Below are 20,247 nucleotides of genomic sequence, written 5' to 3' on the forward strand. Positions count from 1 at the left end.
GCAGCATCCCCATGGCTGCAGGTGCAGGGCATAGCAGGGTGCAGAGGACGGAGCTCCCAGTGGAGGGGGGGCTCTGTGGGGGGGCCAGGGGAGGCAGAGGGTGGGATGGCAGCTGCTCAGCACTGCCTGTTTCTCAGTGTGTGGCTGATGACCTCCCTCGGCACACGGTGTGCAGCAGGGTGGGGGGAGCACCCTCCACCTGCACCCTCCTCTCTGGCTGAGCCCAGGTGCTCTGCCACTCCCCCTGGCTGCTTGGGTCCCTGTGTCCCCAGTGCCACAACACCCTGGGGCCAACCCAGGGCCACAGGGTACCCACGGTGGTCAGGGTGGGCTGTAGCCCAGAGCAGAGGGGTCTACCAGGCCCCTCAGGGCTGCTGTCCCCTCCTCTGATGCTGAGGACTGGATGCACCAACTCATCCAACAGTGCTGCAGCAGATCCAAAAGGAAGGGACAAGTGTGCGGGGAGTCCTGTCGCCGCCCCCAAGAGCCCCCTCCACCTGGGCAGGAGTGCAGCACACTCTCACCATCGTCCACAGGGTCCCGGAAGGAGCCCGAGCGGATCATGCCCTTGGGCTTGTCGGCCAGGGAGAGGGTGCTGCCCATCTGGGACGTGCTGTACAGCTCGAAGGTGGAGTCGTGTGTGGGGATGCTGTTGGAGCGGGTGATCCGTGGGGTTGCGGTGGCAGTGGGGCTCACTACAAGGAGAAGGCAGGGGAGAGGCAGGGTCAGAATCACACCAGGGAACCTGGGACTGGGATGGGGAAGCAGGGCTGGAAGCAATCCACAAGAGCTGGGATGCAGAGAGGAAGCAGGAATCATGGTCCCAAAGCAGGGAGAGACTGAGGGAAAGCTAAAATGCAGATTTACACTGGGAAGATGTGGACGCCAGCACCAAGGTTACCACAGGGCTGAGAAACAAATCCATCACCCCAGGGCAAAGTGGGCACCACCATGCCAGAGCCCATCACCTGTGGGTGCAGAAGTGGAGGACTTCAACACCTGCTGCCCCCCACCAGCAGCCCAAACCTGTCTGCCTGGACCCTCCAAACCCTCCAAGAACACGTAGGTCCTGCCAAGAGCAGGGCAGGGCTGACCCCTTGCCCTGCCAGGCACCCCCAGAGGAGCAGAGAGTTGTGGCCAGAGCCCCAGGATGCCCTGAAGGTGGAGGTGATGAACATGCCTGGCCCCTGGGCACAACCCAGCACCTCGATGGGCCAAAAGCACCAGGCGCTGAGTGTCAGGGCCGCTGGGAGTGTCATGGAAAAAAGCAGCACCCGGGGCAACATCAGCAAGTCACATGGGGAGCACAGGGTGATGGGGAGCAGGAGGGACAGGGCTTGTTGCAAGCAGAAGGGGACTGGCAGCAGAGGGCACTGACCGATGCTGGTGAGCGGACCTTTCCCAACCAGCGCCATGGGGAGGGCAGGGGGCGAGGGCAGCTCCTGCTGGTCGTCCAACTCAGGGAGCCCGCTGCTGATGGCATGCGAATGGCGCCGCTCCTTGGCCTCCTCCTGGGAGTGGAGCTGGTACCTGGGGAGCGGAGCAGAGACAGGCATGGTGAAGTGGACCAGCACCATCCTGGCTCCTGCCCACTGCGCTGCAGCCCAGCCTCTCCGGCATGGAGGGCACCACCAGCCCCCTGCAGAAAGCTCCACACGCCCACCCTCCCTCCCCAGCGCCATCCAAAAGTCACTTGGGCTCTTTTACCTCAACCCTTTCTTGGGCAACGTGTTCCTGTCGCGGTTGGCACTGGAAGGGAAGGAAAGATCAGTGACATCCCTGCACAGATGAGGGAAGGTGCCATGGGGATTGAGCTGCGGGGACAGGGAGCTTTTCCCCAGAAATGTAGCAGGAAGAGCCTCCAAAGCAGGCAAAGGTCGCAGCAGGATGGCAGGGAGGGATCTGAGCGCAGGGAGGTGCCCCAGCAGCCCTGTGCCCTCCCTCCAGCCATACCTGTCCAGATGTGCAAGCCGTGGGCTCCCGCTCCAGCCCAGCTCCCCTGCCTCTTCCTCCTCCTCTTCCTCTGTGCTGGCAGGGGGTGCAGCAGCAGGGGTTGGGGTAGTGGTGCTGCCCCCTGAAAAGGCACTGGGCAGGCTCATAGGCATCTGCAGGGACTCCATGCTGCGATGCAGCCCTGAGAGCTTGGGGTACATCCTGCCCTCCTTCGGGACACTGAAGCCACCCATGAGCTCCAGGCCCTGGGAGAAGCTGGCCGAATTGATGTTGAGGATGGGGGCAGGACTGGGGCTGAAGCAGGGCGCGAGGTGCCCACCAGCTGGGTGCAGGTCCTGGAGCTTGGCAGTGTGTGGGGGCTGCAGCTCGCTGGAGGAGGGCAAGTCCAGGCTGTTGGAGTTGACCTTGTCCAAGTTGGCCAGTGAGGGAGGCTTCACGTAGGTCTTGGCAGCCGCTCTAGAGGGGGAAATCAGGTAAGGAAGCAGGTGAGACTGGAGTGCTGGGCACAGCTGGGTGCTGGGCACCTGCTGCCCTCAAAGGTGGAAGGATCGTACCTGAGAGGCGTGGGGGGCAGCTCGGCCACCTTGGCTGCTGGCGGGAGGTTGGCCTGGGCTTTCGGTGTGCTCTCAGGTGAGCTGACGCTCTTCAGCGTCCCACACTCAGAGTCAAGTGCCACCGCCTTGGCCTTGGCCTTCTCCTTCTCGCGGTCTGTCTGGTTCACAGGGGCTGGTGTGCCACGGCTGGTGCTGATCTTGGATGGCTCCTTGAGCCGTGACACAGAGATGCTGCCCTGCTTGGTGCTCAGCAGGCTTGGATCGATGCTGCTGCTGACTGGCCGGTTTGCGCCACGGCCACCGGTCACACTCATGGAGCTGGACTTGGCTGGCCGGGGCAGGCTGCGGTACTGGATGTTGGAACGAGCCCCTGGGGCCAGGAAACCAGGCTCGGCTGCATTGGAGACATCCAGGCTGGTTTTCCTCCCGCTGACTGGCTTGACGGGGATACCAGAGCTCTTCTGGATCTTGCCAAGTGTGGCTGAGCCCCCAGCCTGCATCACAGTGGCTGTGCCAGTGGCAGGAGCTGGTTTCTTATAGCCGAAGGAGCTGGAGGCTGAAGGGCGCGTGAGGCCCGAGGGTGGCTTCTTGGCATCAGCAGCGCGATCACGGCCAGCATCGGAGGAGGAGCGCTGCAGGCCTGTGCTCTTCACAGACAGCTTGCTTTTGTCGGTGGCTTTGGTCTCAGGCTTGCCTGGTGGGTAGGGAAGGCCAAGTTAGCGTCCCTGGAGGCTTTGGGGACATTGAACTAGTCCAGATAGGACAGTGGTACTGGAGATGCAGGGGTGTGATGAAGAAGGGACATGCCACCATCCCAGGACTCGGGGCAGAGCCGTGGCCAGGCCCTCAGCACCCAGCTAGCCTCCAGCCCGGCACGTGGCCACGAGGCCATGGGGCAGGCAGACCAGCAAGCAGGGCTTAGCATGGGGCCAGACCCACAACGTGCCTGCAAGGATGCACAGCCCTGCCACCCGCTCCAGCACACCTCCGGCTGCTGGGTCTGAGCGCTGCCTCTGGGAATCCCGTGGCCAGCGTGCTCAGCGAAGGCACACAGAGGTGCCACCCAACCCTCTCCCCGTCAGAGCAGCTGGACCCTGCATGAACTGGGTCTCACCTGCCACTTTGAGGGTGCTCTGGGCCGTGTGGGTGATGGGGGAGGTCACGGCCACGGGAGGGGTCTTGCCCTTTTTGAGGGAGCCAGGAGTGCCCAGGCTGACGGGCTTCTTCAGCTCACCACCCTTGGGCCCTTCCTCACCGCCCTCCGAGGGCTCCCGCCGCCACTTGGAGGAGCCGTGCTCCATCTTGAGGCTGCTGCTGTCGTAGTCCAGCTTCTTGGGTGCCTTGTCGTCGCCCTCACAGTACCAGCTCAGCCCGCTCTCTGCCAGCGAGCGCTTCTCCGAGTCCGTGCGTAGCTGTGGGCAGAGCGGAGTCAGGGGCGCTCCTGGCACCCACCCCAAACTCCCCAGAGAGCACCGACCAGCTGGGAGAGGGACGCACTGTCACCCTATGCCATGCCTCAGTTCCTCCACGCCAGCACCCTCCATCCCCTCTTTTCCATAGACCAGCGGCATCCCAGGAAGGGTCTGGGTGCCACAGGCACCTACCGCTATGGCCGAGTTCCTGCGCGAGGCGGTGGGGGTGGAGGGCAGGGAGTTGAGTGAGGAGCTGGCATTGAACTCCTCCGAGCTGAGGTTGTCAGAGGCATCGCTGAGGCCGCTGCTGATGGAGCTGCTCTCATCCCAGCTGCAAGAGCAGAGACAGCATCAGACCCACCCTGCCAGCCCCAGCTCTGCCCGGCACTGCGGGATTTCCCCGCTCCAGGGGCTGCGGGGCGCAAACCTAAGCTACCAGTAGCACCTGCTGCAGGGCTGCAGTGGGCTCCAGCCTGGCACAGGCTTGGTGCCCCATCAGCACACCAGGCCCAGTGACCCCGCTGCGGGGGGAGGTTGGACCATGGAGGGTGTCTGTGCAGCATGGGGAGGCCAGTACCCACGCTGGCAGGGCTGGCAGCACTGCAGTTGGTACCAAGCCCCCTGCAACGGGCCCCGCTGAGCGGGTCTGGAGCATCGCTGGAAAGGGCAGGGACTGGCTGGAGAAAACAAACCAGCCGCCCCGCAGCATCCACCCTTCCTCGGGTGGCCCCCACCCACTGCCTCGACGCACTCTGCTCCCCCCCTCCAGCAGCCAGCATCCGCAGCAGGCAGAGGCAGCAGGTACGGGCACCGCTGCTATGCCAGGGCAGCTGCTCCGTGCTGGGGGCGCAGCGGACCGTGCGCGAGCCCATCTGCAGGGCCATCAGTCTGCACCGTGCCGGGGCAGCAGCTGCCTACGCACCCCCCGGGCCCGGCCAGCCCCGCAGCACAGGGCTGTGCCGAGGGCGATCCAGCACAGACAGGCACAGAGCATTTTCCAGCAGGATGAGCACGGCCCCTTTCAGGTCAGCAGCTGAGTAGGTCAGCGAGGCCCTGCAGCCTCCGAGGGGGCTGCAAGAGGCTGGGGGAGACAAGCAGCGGTGTAGGAGAGGGGAGCAAAGCTGAGGGGCTGTGGCCAGGCCCAGTCCCTTACACTGGGGCCACAGAGATGCAAGAGCCCAGCAAGCACCAGAGCCCCAGCAGCTGGGGAATCTGCTTAGCATCACCCAAGTGACACTGTGACCCCTGACTGAGCTGGGGACAGGACAGTGTGGCCTGGCAGAGGAGAGGGCACCTGCTGGGTGTCCCTGCCAACCAGGGTGCCAGGACACAAGCTGCAGCCACCACCATCCCCTCTGGGATGCCCAAACCCCAGGATACAGCGACACAGGCAGCTCCAGCACCCTCTCCAACCAGCCCCATGTACCCTGTTCTTCCCAGACATCGGGGACTGGCCAGAGCCAGGATGGACACAGCCCCCTGCATCCCCACAGCAGCTTTTGCAACAGAGCCCCACAGGCTCTGCTGCTCAGGATGGGATTTAATTATGACCACATGCCCGGGATGTGCTGATGGGTTGCCTGGCTCCAAGCATCTCCCACCACCAGCCCCTGGTGCTGAGGGTGACTTCTCACTGGGACAGAAATCTCCACCCCAGAGCATGAAACAATGCTCCTCTCCTGTGTCAGCATCACCCTTGAAGCAGGCAGCACTGGGAGCAAGGCATGGCTCCTGTGGGCTGCATCCTGTGGGCGCATGGCTGTGACCAAACGCAGTGCTGGGTCTCTTCAGTTTGGCTTTAGTGGCCCGACAGGGCACATCTCAAATGCTCTCCCAGCCTTGCACGGGAAGCCCCTGCCACCCTGGCACCAGGCATCTGGAGAGCCCTGGTGAAACAGGCACAGGGTCCGGGGCTGAACTGGGGCAGGAGGTGGCCCCGGATCCTCCTTAGCAATCCCATGCTAAGGAAGGTCAACACAGAAGGTGACAGATAAGATCCAAGAGCACTCAAGCCCTGGGGTGAAGCCTGGGGGCCAGCTGCCCGCTGTGGGATGTCTCTGGCTCTCTTATGGGGCACGTGGCTGGCACACTGAGGGCTCCTCAAAACTGGCACACGTATGCTGTAGCCGGCACAGCAAGGAAAGCCTCAAATCAGGCTGCACCACAGCACTGACAGCTCCTTGGCAAATACCAGTTCTCGGTGCCTGGCACCCCGGTCCCTGCCAGCCGAGGCCACCCAAGTGCCACCCACAGACCCCAAACAGGGGGCAGCGACGCCGCAGTGTTACGCTGGGGGGCAAAACTCAATTCCTGCTTTGTGCTCCAGCCCCTCCATCTTACACAGAGCAATTTCCCACCTCCCTTCAGCCGGCACCGCACCAAACCCACCCTGAAGGCAGCAATGCATCGGGACAACCGCAAGCCCCACACCCCTGACAGCTCCCAGCGAAGGGATGCCCAAGGAAGGGATGCCCAAGGACAGCAGCAGCAGCGAGGTGGGGGCTGCGGCAGCATGACCGTCCTGCGGTGCTCCCCGGCACCGGCGACGCACACCCGGCCCCGGCCCCGGCCCGGGGAGGCGGCTGCGGGGGACGGACCCGGCCCAGGCCACCGTGCGAGCAGCTGCGCAGGGATGCTCCGCTCCCGCCCCGGCCCAGGCGTGCCCCGCTCCGGAGCCCCCAGGTGGGCACGCAGCACCGCCGCCCGCCCCGCCCCGGCGGGGTCAGCTCCGCCGGCCCGGGGTACCGGAGCTGCGGGAGCCCGGCCCAGCCGCGCTGCAGGTGTGAGGCGGGGGACTGGGCGGGGGGGGTCGCGCCCCGCTCCCGGCCGCGGGGAGCCGCCCCGATGCAGCGGTGCCGGGCGGAGCCGCGCTGCCCGGGTCCCCCCTTCCCCCCCGCGGCGTGGCCGAGACAAAGCACCGCCCGCGGTGCGGCCCCGGGGCGCGCGGCTTTGTCTGCCGGGGCCGGGCTCCGGCCGCCCGCCCGCCCGCCCGCAGCGCGCCCTACCCGCCGCGCCCGGTGCCGGTGCGGGGCCGTCCGTGCCCGTACGGTACCTGCTGGCCAGGCGCGGGGCGCGGCGCGGCCTCCCCGCCCGCAGCATGGTGCTGCCCGCGGCAGCGCGGCCCCGCCGGGGCGGGCGGGAGGGGCGGCGGCGGGACCGCCCCGCGCTGCCCGCGCCTTAAAGCGGCAGCGGCCGCAGCCCGGCTACCGCCGACCGCCCCCCGACCCCCGCCGGGAGGGGCTCGGGGACCCGGCCCCAGGGCCGCCCAGTCCAGCCCATGAACTCCCACCCCTGTCCCTGCTGCCCCTCAGCCCAGCATGCCCCCACCGCCCCCCCCCCCCCCCCCCCCCCCCCCCAGTCTCAGCCCGGGTCCCCCAGCTGCCCCCAGCCCACACTCACATCCCCACACGCAGCACCAGTGCCCCCCAGGCCATCCCCCAGCCTGGCCCCAGCGCCCCTCAACGCCCCCCATTCCTCCTCCCCGACGGCACCACCTCCGGCCGAGGGTCCCGGGGAGTCGGCGGCCCCCGCAGCCCAGCCCAGCCCCGGCCGGGGCACCCACGCCGCCCCGCGCCTCATCGACCAAAAAGCCCCTTTCTGTCCTTGTTTCTCTCGCACGCGCAGCAGAGCGGGAGCGCCGCGGGGCAGGGTCCCCGCCGGCCCGGGGACTGCGGGGACACGGGGCCAGCCCGGCCCCGGCGGGCAGAGGGTTAACGGCAGCCTCGGCGGAACAGGCCCGGTCCCCGCGGGCTGGGACATCGGTCATTCCTTCCTCGCGCCCGCCCCGGCGCGGCAAGGCGCCGCCTCTGCCCCCCGCCGAGCACGGCCCCCTGCCCGCCCCCCGCCCGCAGCCCCCGGTGCCACTGCCGCCGTTCGGGGTCCCGCGGGCAGCCGGCCCGGCCAGCACCGCCCTCCGCCGCCCCCCAGCCCGGCGCCGCCCGTTCCCTCCCCTCCGCCGCGCCGGCAGCGCTCGCAGCGGCAGCCCCGGCTCCCCCGGGGCCCGAACCCGGACGCGGGGCTCGCAGGGTGGCCGGGGGCGCAGCCCCGCACGGCCCGGCACAGCGGCCGCCGCCGAAGGGCAGCTTCGGCCCCGCCAGAGCCAGGGTCAGAGAATCGCGGTCAGCGGCAGCAGCCCCACCGGCTGGCACCGGTACCGAGCCCCGCGCAGGGGGCACCCCCAGCCCATCCATCTCGCCCTGCACGGGCACCCCCAGCCCATCCATCTCGCCCCGCACGGGCACCTGCCCGCAGGCCAGACCGACGGCCGGCACCAGCCGGGCCCCCGGCACTCGTGCCCCTGCCGGGCGGTGCTGCTGGATCCCTGCCGTTGCCCTGAGGCCCACCCTGGACCAGTGAGGCCCCCTTGGTCTGCCCTGGCCCCTTCCTCCTGCTCTGCCGTGGCCGCTGCAGGGGAGGAAATATGGGGCTTGCACGGGGGGTCTCCACGCCCCACATCAGCGGCTCAATGGCACTGAGGGGGCTCTGCAGACATGTCACCAGCATCCCCCATCACAGCCTCCTGCAGCCGTGGCAGGACCTCACAGGACCTGTGAGGAGGCACAGCCAGGGCTCTCCCCTCCCTCTCCTTCTACTCCACTTAATGGGGCAGAAAAAACAATTAGCTTCATAAATCACGATCGGGGGGTTGGGGACTCCCCGCAGGCATGGGCAGGGGTGGCTCTGCTTCCCCCTCACATCCACCTCAGGAACTGCCACAGGGCATCACAACACCCGCAACCTCCTCCCTCAGGATCCCCACAGCTCCCTGCACACACCCCATGCCCCTGTAACAGCCCCCAACCCCCCCCAATACTCCTTGAGATCCCCACAGACTCACAGGATACCCAGATTCCTCTGAGTCCTCCTCAGACCCTCCCCAAACCCCTGTGTACCCTCCAGGACACCCCCCCCCCCCAAACCCCCAGGTACCCCCCCACCCCCAAATAGCGCCAGCCCCTGCCGCAGGCCAGGCTTCCCCGACCCCGGGTGCTTCCCGCTTCCATTCTGGGTACCGGGATCCGGCACCCTTCATGGAAGCCGTGCTCAAAGGAACAGGGAGTTGCAAGGACCTTACAGATGGGGAAACTGAGGCAGGGAAGGGATCTGACTCGCCCAAGCTCACCCAACAGAAGAGAATCAGCATCACATCCCAGCAGTTGGTCCAGTTCCCTGTCCTCCAGGCAGCACTGCCTCTGGTCCCCGGCCCCCCAGGTCCCCAGGGGACTCCCCCCACGCCAACCCAGAGCGTGCGTGGCTCCTGCGAGGGGGGGCCGTGGCCAGGCTGCACTTCTGCTCCAGCTCTGCGCTGTCAACCACAGTAATAGCAGGGTCTGATTTCCCCGAGGCAGCCAGGCTGATGCCGGGGGGGTGTCAGCCAGCACGCGCCTGCCCGCGGCAATGAGATCAGCCGTGGACCCCAACCACAGGCCTGGCCACCACGCCAGCGGGGCTGCTGAGCTCAGCCAGCCCCGCTGCGGGGCGAGGGGACAACGCAGGGTCACCCCCTGACCCACCCTGAAACCCCGGCGGAAGTGTGTCCCCATGTGGGGATCTCCAGCTGTTTTGGAAATGGTGGCACATGAAGCCTTGCTCGTGGCCACCGTGGCGGCATGGTGGGCTTCAGCGGCTGCGTGCAGCGGCCAGAGAGTCCCAGGGCAGCGCCGGGGTGGGGGAGCGGTGTGACTCAGCCTGCTTGCGAAATTCCTATTTTTCCCGTTGTCTGGACAAGCCAGTGGCCTCAGACACCTCTGCCTGCAGTGGCCGGGCCCCATCACAGGCAGCACAGGGCAAGCAGCAAAGCCAGATCCTGAGCAGCAAGCGGGTGGGCAGCCAGGTCTGGGGGCAGACCCCCCGGAGCAGCAATCTCCAGGGCACGTGGGCGTGCGAGGTCCAGCCCTGGGCTCAGTTCTGCTCCGCGTCCGCACCCAGCCCCACCAGCGGCCGCAGAGGCCAGCAGCTTTCCAAACCCTGGGCGTGCACTGACCCCTGAGCGCCCTGCACCCCCTGAGCCCCACAACCCCAGGAGCCCCTTCCCAAGACATGCTCCATGCAGCTGCTGCCACAGCAGCCCAGCCCAGGCAGCCCCAGGCGCCGGGGGTCACCACCGGGTGCCCTGACCCAAACCCCAAAACAAGGAGCTGGCTGGAACGCAGCACGGAGGAGGGGTGCTTCAGGGGTGGCGGTGCCTTTCTGGGACCATCCCCTGTCCATCCCCAGCTGGAGGGAGGAACCCCACCGAGCCCCAGCACACAGCACAATGCAGCGAGGATTTATCCAACACCACTTCCCCAGCCGCCCCCCTGCCACCCCCCCGGCCAGGCTGGGGCCCCGCACACACGCCGGGCCACGTGCAGGGCCACAGCCGTGCCCCCTGGGATGTCCCCTCCGAGAAATGACTTCACAGGCTCGCTGGGATGGTGGCAAAGGGTCAGGCCGGAACAGCCAAAGCTGAGTGAGAGGCGTTCGAGGGGAGCAGAGCGCCAGCGCCAATCCTGCTTGAAGCAGGAGAGGAGGGCGTCCGCTCCCCTGCCGCTCTCGGGGAGCCAAGCCAAACATCTGCTCCCGCCTCCGGGCTGCACCGAGCTCAAGTAGCTGCGAGGAAGCCGGAGCCAGGCCAGCCGGAGCACAGCGGGTGCCCGCTCAAGAGCATCCCTCCTGGGGGGATGCGGCTGGCAGCCCCCAGCCCTGCTGGAGGGGACCACAGGCTCTGCAGCGCCCAGCTGCCAGCAGCACCATCGCGGTGGCATGGGACAGTGCCCAGGGAGTACCATGAACTGGACACACGTGCTGACCCTTGAGCTGCACGGCACCCCGCGGTCCCAACACCAAAGGCTGCTGCCACGGCTCCATTTCATACCCATGAACAGTCAGGACAGTACCCGGCTGATGGGGGTGCAGATGCTGCCACCACTGAGGTGGGCTGCAGTGCTACTCCCTTTCCATCCACAATGAAAAACAAGGCCCAAAAGGACACCCCCAAATCACAGCGGTTCTGGGCTTACCTGAGCACTTCCCCAGAGCACTGAAAGCCCCAGGGGACGTGCACAGCCACAGGGACCAGCTCCAGAGCGATGCCTGCATGCCCAAGGCCTTGCAGTGCACACAGATCATCAGCGCTCCTGCAGCCACCGCAGCAAGAAGGCGCTGACTCAGCAGCCAGCCCTGCTCGCTCCCTCTCCGCTCTCCCATCCCCATGCTTGGGGATGGCAGGATCAGGCCTGGCAACACCGTGCCCCGCCAGAGGGGCAGGATGAGCTCAGCCTGGGCATCCCCACAGGGTTCTGCCACTGTGGGTATTTGATCAGCTCCAAGGACCAAGGACGGAACCAGCCTGTCCCAATTTGTCCCTGAGGTCCTCACCTGGGGAGCTGCCCATCACATGGCTGAGCTCAGGTTTCGTGTCCTTGCACACCAGAGCCAGGGAGAGGTGCTCCTCCTCTACTGCACCCCGCAAACCCCGCCGAGAGCAGCTGTGCCCAGCCCCAACACACTCGCAGCCAGCAGGGTGGACCAAAGGAAACTGAGGCACAGCCAAGGCCACACGGCAGGTCCCTTCAACCCCCAGCCAGTGCCCTGCACTTCCCTGAGCATGAGGCACACCATGGGGAGGTGCTTGGAGCTGCTAAGCCCTTGGCACTGGGCACGGTGGCCTGCCAGACCTCTCTGGGGACATCCAGAGCACCCCAGGGCCCTTGCAGCTGCATCACTGTTCGTGGGGAAGCGGCTGGGTAACAGGCTGGCTGATGAAGGGTCTGACAAAAGGAGGGTGGCAGAAAGGGTTGCAACACACAGGGTGCTCTCCAAGCCCGGGAGACGTGGTGGAGCAAGGCAAAGCAGAGAAGAACCGACACTCTCGTCATACCCTCAGCCTGGGATCCTGTGCTGCATGGGTGGGGGGAAGCCCCATGACCCCAGGCAGGCAGGGCTGGGGGGGTGGAAGCCAGCACACCCTACCAGCTCCCAACCACAGCAAAGCCTCACAGCACCCTGCTCACTCCCCACCGTGTCCCTGATGGCCCCAGGGAACACCCAGGGGTGATGCATGCTCACCCGCTCCTGCGCCAGCACTCAGGACCCGCAACAGCTGCTCACATCTGGGCCCCAAGCATACACAGCACATGGGAGATGCGCCAACCTGCTGCCGCGCTACACTGCAGGGGGAACGGCAGCTCCACGTGCAGGAGGTGGCACTGCTTGGACATGCAGGACATGGCTGGGACGAAACCAGGCAAAACCTGGCTTGAAAATTCCCGCTCGGGTGCTCTCCACCTCCTCTGCCGTTGCCTGATTCACACACAGGTCTGCACATGAAGGCACCCACGCTGCTGCATCATGGGCCCAGCGCTGCGCTGCAGCCGTACAGCCACAGAGGTCCCTCGGCACTGGGCGACCTCCCAGTGGGGTGACCTTGGTGGGGTGACCTCCAGGGCTCAGGAAACATTCCCAGCCTGGATGGGGTGGAAAAGTGTCACTGGCAGCACTGCACCCCTCCAGGGACTGGCATCAGGGGCAGGGAACAGCAAGCGGCAAACTGAGCAGTGGTGGGTGGAAACCTGAGCTGACAGCAGCCAAGGAAGAGAGCAAAGACTTCCAGTGCCAGGGAAACAGCCCAGGGGTCGGTGCTGTCCCTGCCTGCGCCCTGCCCAGGCCCCAAGGACGGGCAGGACAGGGCAGGAGAGCAGCACCACCCCAGAAAATGCTGCCATGTTAAGCTGAGCTTGCTGCCTGCGCCAGGCCCTTCGGACACCACGGTGCCAGCAGTGGTGGGGGGCTGCGGGGCTGCTCCCAGCACAGGCTGTGCCGGGTCCCTGCTGGCCAAGGGCTGCCCTGCTGCAGAGCACAAGGAGGATACGGTGACGCCGGGAACAAAAGAAAGGCCTCGCTGCCAGACAGGGAGGGCAAAGCCAGAGCTTTCCACACTCCAAAACCAGCAGCAGGTTGCTGGTGGGGAGGAGCTGCGAGTGCTGGCCCGATGGATGCAGGCAGGAGGGCATGGCCAGGCAAGGAGGCAGAATGCCGGCACATTCAGCTGATACAGAAACGCCTCTGGAGGCTGGGGTGTCCCCAGCTGATCCCTGCTCACACCACCAGACCTGATCATCCCACCCCCCTCTCTGAGCTGCGCCCTGGGACCCCCACTGCCCTCTCAGCTGGGCCCACCCCAACCACCAGCCTGCCGATTCACCCCAATACCCCCCTGGACAGCCCCCATGCCCCAGCCATGCCTCACCTACCTCAGCCCTCTCCTTCCAGGATGCTTCCCCAGGAAGCCATGCAGATGCCAGGTCCTATCCCATGGCTTCCCGCACGTCTCAGGAGATGTGCCACCGCATCCTCTGAGCTGGCTCTGACCTACTGCCCTACAAGCCTGGGTGTGCGCCGGCGCGGTGCATGAGGCATTGGCCTGGCGGCCGGGGCTCGGGGGCTGATGGCCCCATCTGCAGCACTCGGCTCCTGCCCGGTGCATTAGCAGCACGGGGAGACGGGCCCTGGGGCGGTATTTGCTTTCTAGGTCAGAGCCAGCTGAGGAGGCTGGATGAAGGGCTGCACTGGATGAGTGCTCTGCGTTGGCAAAGCAGCTCCTTGCCCCAGCTGGCTCTGGCAAGGAGGGGATGCCCAGTGCCCAGGCTCCTGGACAGGGCACCTCCGTGTCCCCCAGCACCCAGCCAGGGACATTCCCTGGGTGTCCCTGTGGACTGTGCCACGCTGCCTGCTCCGGGGGACCCTCATCCCAAGTCCTATCATGGGGCCATAGGGGATGGAGCGATGACTAGATCACCGCTTGGCCCCATGTGTCAGCAACATCCTGGTGACGTTGCAGATCCCCAGAACACGTCCCTGCAGTTAAGAGGGCCCTGTGCTGCTGCCGTCTTGCACCCAACCCTGGCGAGGGGTACCCAGCACAGAGCACCCAGTCTGTCTCTGCACCCACTGGCAGGGCACTGGGGATTTCCCTTGCAGCATGCTCAGGGTCACACTGCGGACCCTGTGCAGGAACAGGGACTCTGGCACCCGGCCGTGGAGGTGCCAGCCCAGCTTGCCGTGGCACTGAAAGCCTCACTGGCACTGGGGGACTGTGGTGCTGCCAGGGCCTCGCAAAAGGCTCAGCCACACAGGGCTCCCACCCCAAAGCTTGGCCCTTCCCAGGAGGGGCTGACCCTGCCCACACTCTGCCTGCTCAGTGGCTGATGGAGATGAAGTCATGCTCTGGTTCACCCCTCCCCGCACTGCCTCTGCAGCCAAGGGCACCCCAAGGTTATCCGCCTGCAGGAGCAGCTCCAAGATGAGACAAGAAGCAGTGGAGCCCTTCGTACCCACAGCCAGAACCACTGTGGCCCCAGCCATGCAGGGCTGCCCAAAGCCACCCTGCTGCCCATCACACCCCATGGTCCAGTGGCTGGTGGCAGAAGGTAGTGACGTGCCACCTCTGGCTGCCAAGTGATGTGTTACGGTCCCCAGGAGGGGTCCACACTGAGCCAGCACAAAGCACCCCATTCACAAACAGAGGGCAGCCCCTGAGATTCACCCTACATGCCTGTGGGGAGGACAGGTCTGACACTTGTGGTGCCACAGACACTCTCGCCCCCAAGCTGCAGCATCACAGGGGCGGAGGCCTGCACAGGCACCCCTCGGTGTGTGTCCCCTCCAACTGTAACATGCGCCTCCAGGGCATGTCTGGGGAGTGCTGGCCCCCAGGATGGGTGTGAAGCCACGGGCTGTGCTCTATCCTGCAACGAGCTGACATGACTATGGCCACCCCAGGAGGGCCAGAGCAGCACAGTCAGAAGAATCCTCCTGTGCTGAAACAGGAAACCTCCAACATGCTGAAATCCTGGACCCTTGCCAGAGCCAGGGGCACCTCAACAGTGCAGTGGGAGCTGGACACATCTGGAAGGAAAATGCAAGCCCTGGGCATGCTAGGTTGTGCCCACCTGGCAGGAGATGCCCCTGGCCCTGTGGGTGGAGGGACAGAGGCCAGCGGGGGTCCCAGAAGGAGAGGACCCCTGCTCAGCAGTGCACCCCACTCTACTACGGTGCCACCCAATGACACCTCGGTGCGCAGTTCTCACTGGGGTGCTGAGACCTGGCCCTGCCTGCCCCACCACAAGCCACCAGCACTCCCAGCTGGACACAGGATGTCCCTGCAGTGCCAGGGTCAGAGGCAGCAGCTTAGACCCACTGGGAGAGCACTTCTGAAAGCAGCAGCACTTACCCCAGCAAGGCTCTGGCTCGGGGCTCCCACAGCCACACACCATGCACTTTTTTCAGCCCCCTGCTCTGGGAACACCCAGATCAAGCCGGACACTGCCCACATGCCAGAAGAGCAGTACACCCCAGCTCAGGGGCTTGCCAGCCCCAGGAAGCCCTGGCTGGTGTCCAGCACCACCAGCGCTACAAGGGCTACACTGCCTCATTGGTGGGAAAGCACCTTCTGGGATGCAGGGACATAACCCAGATTGGCCGTGATCTATGTGCTCCTCCATCCTGCTGTGCCTGATGCCCCTCCACCGCTGGCCGAACAGGAGGTGACGAAACCTCCAGAAAAGCCCTGGCGCAGGCACCTACCCCGGTGTGGGCACTTACCCTGTGGTGATGTCGTCATCCTCTGTCAGTGTCTTCCCCATCAGATCGCTGTCACTCATGTAGCCTGACTTCAGCTCCACATCATCGGTGTCCAGTGCCTCGACCAGCTCCAGGCGGGAGATGTGGCTCAGCTTGCTGGGGCTGCGCATGGGCATGGTGTGCGAGTAGTGTGCCCGCTCGCCATGCATGTACCAACTGGGTGTGCCCTCAGAGCGGCAGGTCCCCCCGACCGATGGCGCGTCCCCCGCCTGCAGGCGTGGGCTTGACTGCCCATAGCGCCAGGACAGTGGGGAGGAGCGGTTGGACAGGCTGGAGACGCTCCGGGGGTTGGCTTCATCGCTGTCATAGCAGGTCATCTCCAGGGAGCTGCAAGGATGGGATGCAGGGGTGGTTAGGGCAGAGCACAGTGGCCAGCAGAGGTCTATGCCCTGCCTCACCCCCACCCCGAACTGGGGCTGCAAGTGCTCGGAAAACAAAACTGCCCATTTTGAGGCAGCTGGGCAAGGCCAGAGGCTCCCAGGAGTGTGGGCGCAGGGACGCTGTCTGTCCTGGACCCCCTTCATCTCAGCTGGCAGGGGACAGTCCCCTCCTTCCCTGCCTGCTGCCAGCACAGTGTCCCATGTTCCAGGACCCACCGGGACATCCACACCACCAGCCCACTAATAGGCTGCCTTTAGTGGAAAGCCCAGACATGCTCCCCCATGCCCGGGCTGCTCTCCCTCTGCCATTTCCCTTCCCATCTGCACCCCAGTACCAACCCAGACCCAAAACAGGATGAACTTCAGTGGTGGCACACTGATCCCAGGGGACACAGCAGCAGGTCATGCCGAGGAGTGGAGGTTGTGAGCCAAAGGATGATGAAGAGCAAACCAGAGACCAGGTCTCTGCATCAGCATGCCATACCGAACCCCTGAAGAGTGAACCTCCAAGTCTGGGCAGGAGGGGACACCCCAGGTCAGGGCTGCCCAGCCCCACAGGCTAGCCTGCTGCTCTCCAGCCAGCCCAGAGCCATCAAGTGCATCAGGAATGGGGAGTTCAGTTACTCCCTGCACCCCTCAGGGTGTATTTTGGGCAAACAGCATGCCAGGGAGTGATGCTGAGACTAAATATAGACACCAAAAATTATTACTTCTTGGAGCAGCTACTTGGGAACCCACAGCCCTTGACTTGGCTCTAAACGTTACTATCAGCGAACTATTCCCCATCTTGGATTAAATGCTCCTGCAGGAGCATCAAAAGCCAAACCCTGGCTGCAGTATTGAATTTAAAACAGGGAACTACATAAAAAAACTAGGAAGTTTGTTAAAGCGGAACTAAAAGAGGCAGCTAAAAGGGTTTAGTTTTTGTCGGCAGCACAAAGGCTATTTAAGGATGTTCTGCCGGCGGCTCAGAGCACATGCAAACCACGTCTCCAAGCAGGACTAAAGCGAGCCCTTGAGGAAGCTCGTGCAGCCCTGCAGCCGGGTGCAAAGGCTGCCAGAAGTCCGATGACGTCTTTCAGGAACAAAGTTGTGTCCTAGTGGGGAAACAGCAAAGGATAAGCCCCCAGCCGCTGGGTGGAAGAATACAGTGAGGAGAACAAGAGAAATTTGAGGAATAGTTTGTGGAAGGAATAAAAAGAGAGCCCAAAGCAACAACACCAGCAAAGCGGAGCACATCCAGAGGGCTGCGGATGACATCCGTATTGGACACACTTGTAGGAAACGTTCATGAGAGCAGAATTAGTGGGTATGTGTGCAATTACAACGTACCGGGGAAGAGCTGACACAGCTTTACACAATAAAGGAAAATCCGGCTCACAGCCGCGGTGGAGCTCCTGGAGGGATGCAGGGAGCACGCTGCAAAGGCTGCTGCAGAAGTTGGTGGATGAGTGCCCTCATCAAAGGCAGATTAAGCTTCCAAATAAACTCAGCTGCCATGGGATAAGAGGGAAGATCCTCACATATTTAAGAACCGCTTAAGGGACAGAATGCAGGGGCAGGCATCCCTGGGCTATCAAGTCATTTTTCTCTATGGCAGGGATCCGGCTGAGGCCTCCGCCACGTGATGTACTACGCATCAAGAAAAGGAAGAGATAGTGAAGAGTCAAAACCCACCATCAATGCTAATTTAATCACCCTTAATATCCTCACGCTGTTTCCCTAAGGCTGGGTCTGGCAGAGGATTTGTAAAGGAGTTGAGCGCTGGGGCGAGAAAGCGGTGGGTGAAGTTTGACACAGATGAATGCAAAGCGAATGCAGAGCAAACACGAAGCAGACATGAAGTGAACACAAAGCAGCCCTGACTCGGTGCAAGCAGCACCAGGCTGTGAACCAACTCCCACGCTGAGCAAAGGGATGGGGCAGAGCTGTAATGGATAATTCCAGGAAATGGCCAGCCCAGGGAATATCGCTGTGGCCCCGTGCAAATCCCACTGCCCCAGCGCTCTGTTGCCTCTGGCTCGGAAAAGATCCAGAAAGTGCAGCAAAGATGAGCAGTGTCTAGACGAGCTTCTAGGTTAAGAAGAGCTAAATCATCCTGGCTGCTTCATCCTGGACAAAGCTGATCGAGGGGTGACAGGGGGAAGGTTTGTAAAGATGAGTGGTGGTGGGCGAAGAGCAGGGAGGAAGGTGCTGGGTTTTGCCCCTTCCAACACAGACATGAGGACTGAGGGAGACCACGAGGTGGCAACAAACACCAGGAGAAGGATGTTCGCCGCATCCTCGGCTTTCCAGAGCCCTGACACCCGACACAGCCCCTCCGCAAAGCCCAGGCTTCATTGCGGCTGCACCAGCAGGGTGGGAGCCGGGAGGGTGCCCTGGGGAGTTACCCCCTCGCACCTGCTGCCCCCGGCCCACCACTGGCAGGGTCCAGGCCTGCCAGCCCCGACGGGGAGACAGGCAGGATGCTGGAGCTGCTGTGCAGACCCCAAGCACGAACAGAGCAGAGCAGTAACCCTGCAGCGGTATCAACTGAGAGACCCGGGGGCACACAGGTAGTCCCAAGCGTGTGTCACAGAGACCTCTGAACACAGAGGTAGCCACTCTGCTTTGGTTCACCACGCAGCAATCACCCTGTCCCCACTCTCATGGTCCCCCCAGCCGCAGCTGCAACCATGGGGTGCTGCCAGCCCCGGGCTCGGCAGTGTACCCCACCTCTGCCCATGGGCTGCCAGGCATTTGGTCAGCTCTGTCTGAGAGTTTCTCCACCATCACCTCTACATACAGTAGAGAAACCGAGTCACAGATGGGGATGAAGCCTGTGTTCCAAACCTGGGCAGGCGCAGAGGATACCTTCACCTCTGGTTGTCCTTATGGGGGCACCCAACAACTAGGAACAGACCTCACCCCTGCCTGGGGTCTGGGGGCAACTGGCTCCCCTCAGTGCCATCCCTACCCATCCCCACTGCCCCAGACCATGCAGGGTAGCGTTGGGCCCAAAGCACTGCCAGGGATGGGGCTCTACCGCAGCCCCGCACATGACACTGCACAGATTTGGGAGCATCTCTCCAAAGCCCCGTAAGTAGGGTCCCCAGGCCAAGGGGCACAGCCAGCACCTACATGGCCTTCACCTGGAGTGGAGTGGCTTCTCAGCTGCCCCAGCCTCCCTTGCTGCCCCAGGAAGGACCCTGGTGGTGGGGAAGGGGTGGGGGGGGTCCACTGTCAGGGCCTCACCTGTGAGACACTTGAGAGCCCCTCAGGCTGGACATGGTCTCCTCCAGGTTCTGCCGAAGGTCCAGAACATTCTGCACTGTTCTCTTCCTCTGGGACTCAGGGTCTGTGAAGAGACAAGGTGGTGGCTTTAAAGGAATGAATGGCTCCTGCGTCCTTCTGCCCATGGCTGAGCCTAGCAGCTCTCGCCCTACCTGCTGGGAGGGGACAGGGCAGGGCTGGCACCGGGCTGGAGCTGTACCACCGCAAAATGCCTCCCCAAAGGGCGCTGCAGCTGCGATGGGGATGTCTGGTCCAGAAAGGATGAGCTGGCAGGGACCAAGTGGGGCCACAGGACCCACAGAGGTGGCAGGAGGCCAGCTACAGTCAGGCAACCGTGAAGCACTGTGACCCTGCTGCATGGGGCCACACAGGAACAGCCACTCTGGAAGCACATCCCCAAACTCGCCCCTGTATCCCCCAGGCCCCGGGGGTGCCCCAGCCTGGGGACACGGGCACTGCAGCAGCACCGCTCAGTGTGCAGCCAGCGGGAACTGAGGAGACGCGCAAGCCAAGCCCCACTCCTGCCTCATCCCTGGGGAGAGGCGGCTGCTGCTGTTGGGGGCTGGAGCAGCCAGTGGGAATGAGCCCCCCATGGGCAAGGCCCGGGGCTGAAAACCCGCGAGCTCCAGCTGCCCTGGGTCTTCTTCACCATGGCACAGGTATGCACCCCCAACCTCCACGTGTGCACATGCATGTACCTGCGCCACAACTACTTGTGCATACACGTACGTGCACGCACATCCACACACGTGTGCATACACACCCATAAACACACATGCACACACATGCACGGGCACACACACCCCCAGGGGCACACACACACACACAGAGGAGGAGATTCACTGCCGGCACAGCCCTGGCAGCGCTGCTGGGCTCTGGGCCATGGCTCCAGCCCCTGCACCCCTGACCCGCTCATGTGCATCCCCGGCAGCTAACAGCCGTGCCACCGTGGCTTTGATCCCCGATTTCAAGCCTTTCAGCGGCAGCTTGCCATTGAACTGCAGTGACAGCGGGCGCCAGGGACGCTGGATGTGGCTCCTCCTAATGTAACGT

The 20,247-nt window shown here is 64.1% G+C and overlaps 1 protein-coding gene across 6 annotated transcripts in view; it reads right to left on the minus strand.

The window, feature by feature from the left end:
• Nucleotides 1-20,247, minus strand: part of NAV1 (neuron navigator 1) — a 60,990-nt gene that overhangs the window by 10,550 nt on the left and 30,193 nt on the right. For 5 of the 6 annotated variants that reach the window (XM_040616756.1, XM_040616757.1, XM_040616755.1 and 2 more), the window contains exons 4-12: nucleotides 19,156-19,258; nucleotides 15,503-15,868; nucleotides 4,112-4,250; nucleotides 3,622-3,919; nucleotides 2,508-3,201; nucleotides 1,954-2,409; nucleotides 1,708-1,749; nucleotides 1,379-1,530; nucleotides 525-695 (exon numbers count right to left, since the gene is read on the minus strand). In XM_040616756.1, coding sequence (XP_040472690.1) covers nucleotides 525-695; nucleotides 1,379-1,530; nucleotides 1,708-1,749; nucleotides 1,954-2,409; nucleotides 2,508-3,201; nucleotides 3,622-3,919; nucleotides 4,112-4,250; nucleotides 15,503-15,868; nucleotides 19,156-19,258 — 2,421 coding nt within the window. Of the gene's footprint in view, nucleotides 1-524; nucleotides 696-1,378; nucleotides 1,531-1,707; nucleotides 1,750-1,953; nucleotides 2,410-2,507; nucleotides 3,202-3,621; nucleotides 3,920-4,111; nucleotides 4,251-6,971; nucleotides 7,040-15,502; nucleotides 15,869-19,155; nucleotides 19,259-20,247 lie in introns of those variants that run through there. The other variant, XM_040616760.1, reaches the window with a different exon arrangement.

The sequence above is a fragment of the Falco naumanni genome, chromosome 17 (assembly GCF_017639655.2).
Source record: "Falco naumanni isolate bFalNau1 chromosome 17, bFalNau1.pat, whole genome shotgun sequence".
NCBI lineage: Eukaryota > Metazoa > Chordata > Aves > Falconiformes > Falconidae > Falco > Falco naumanni.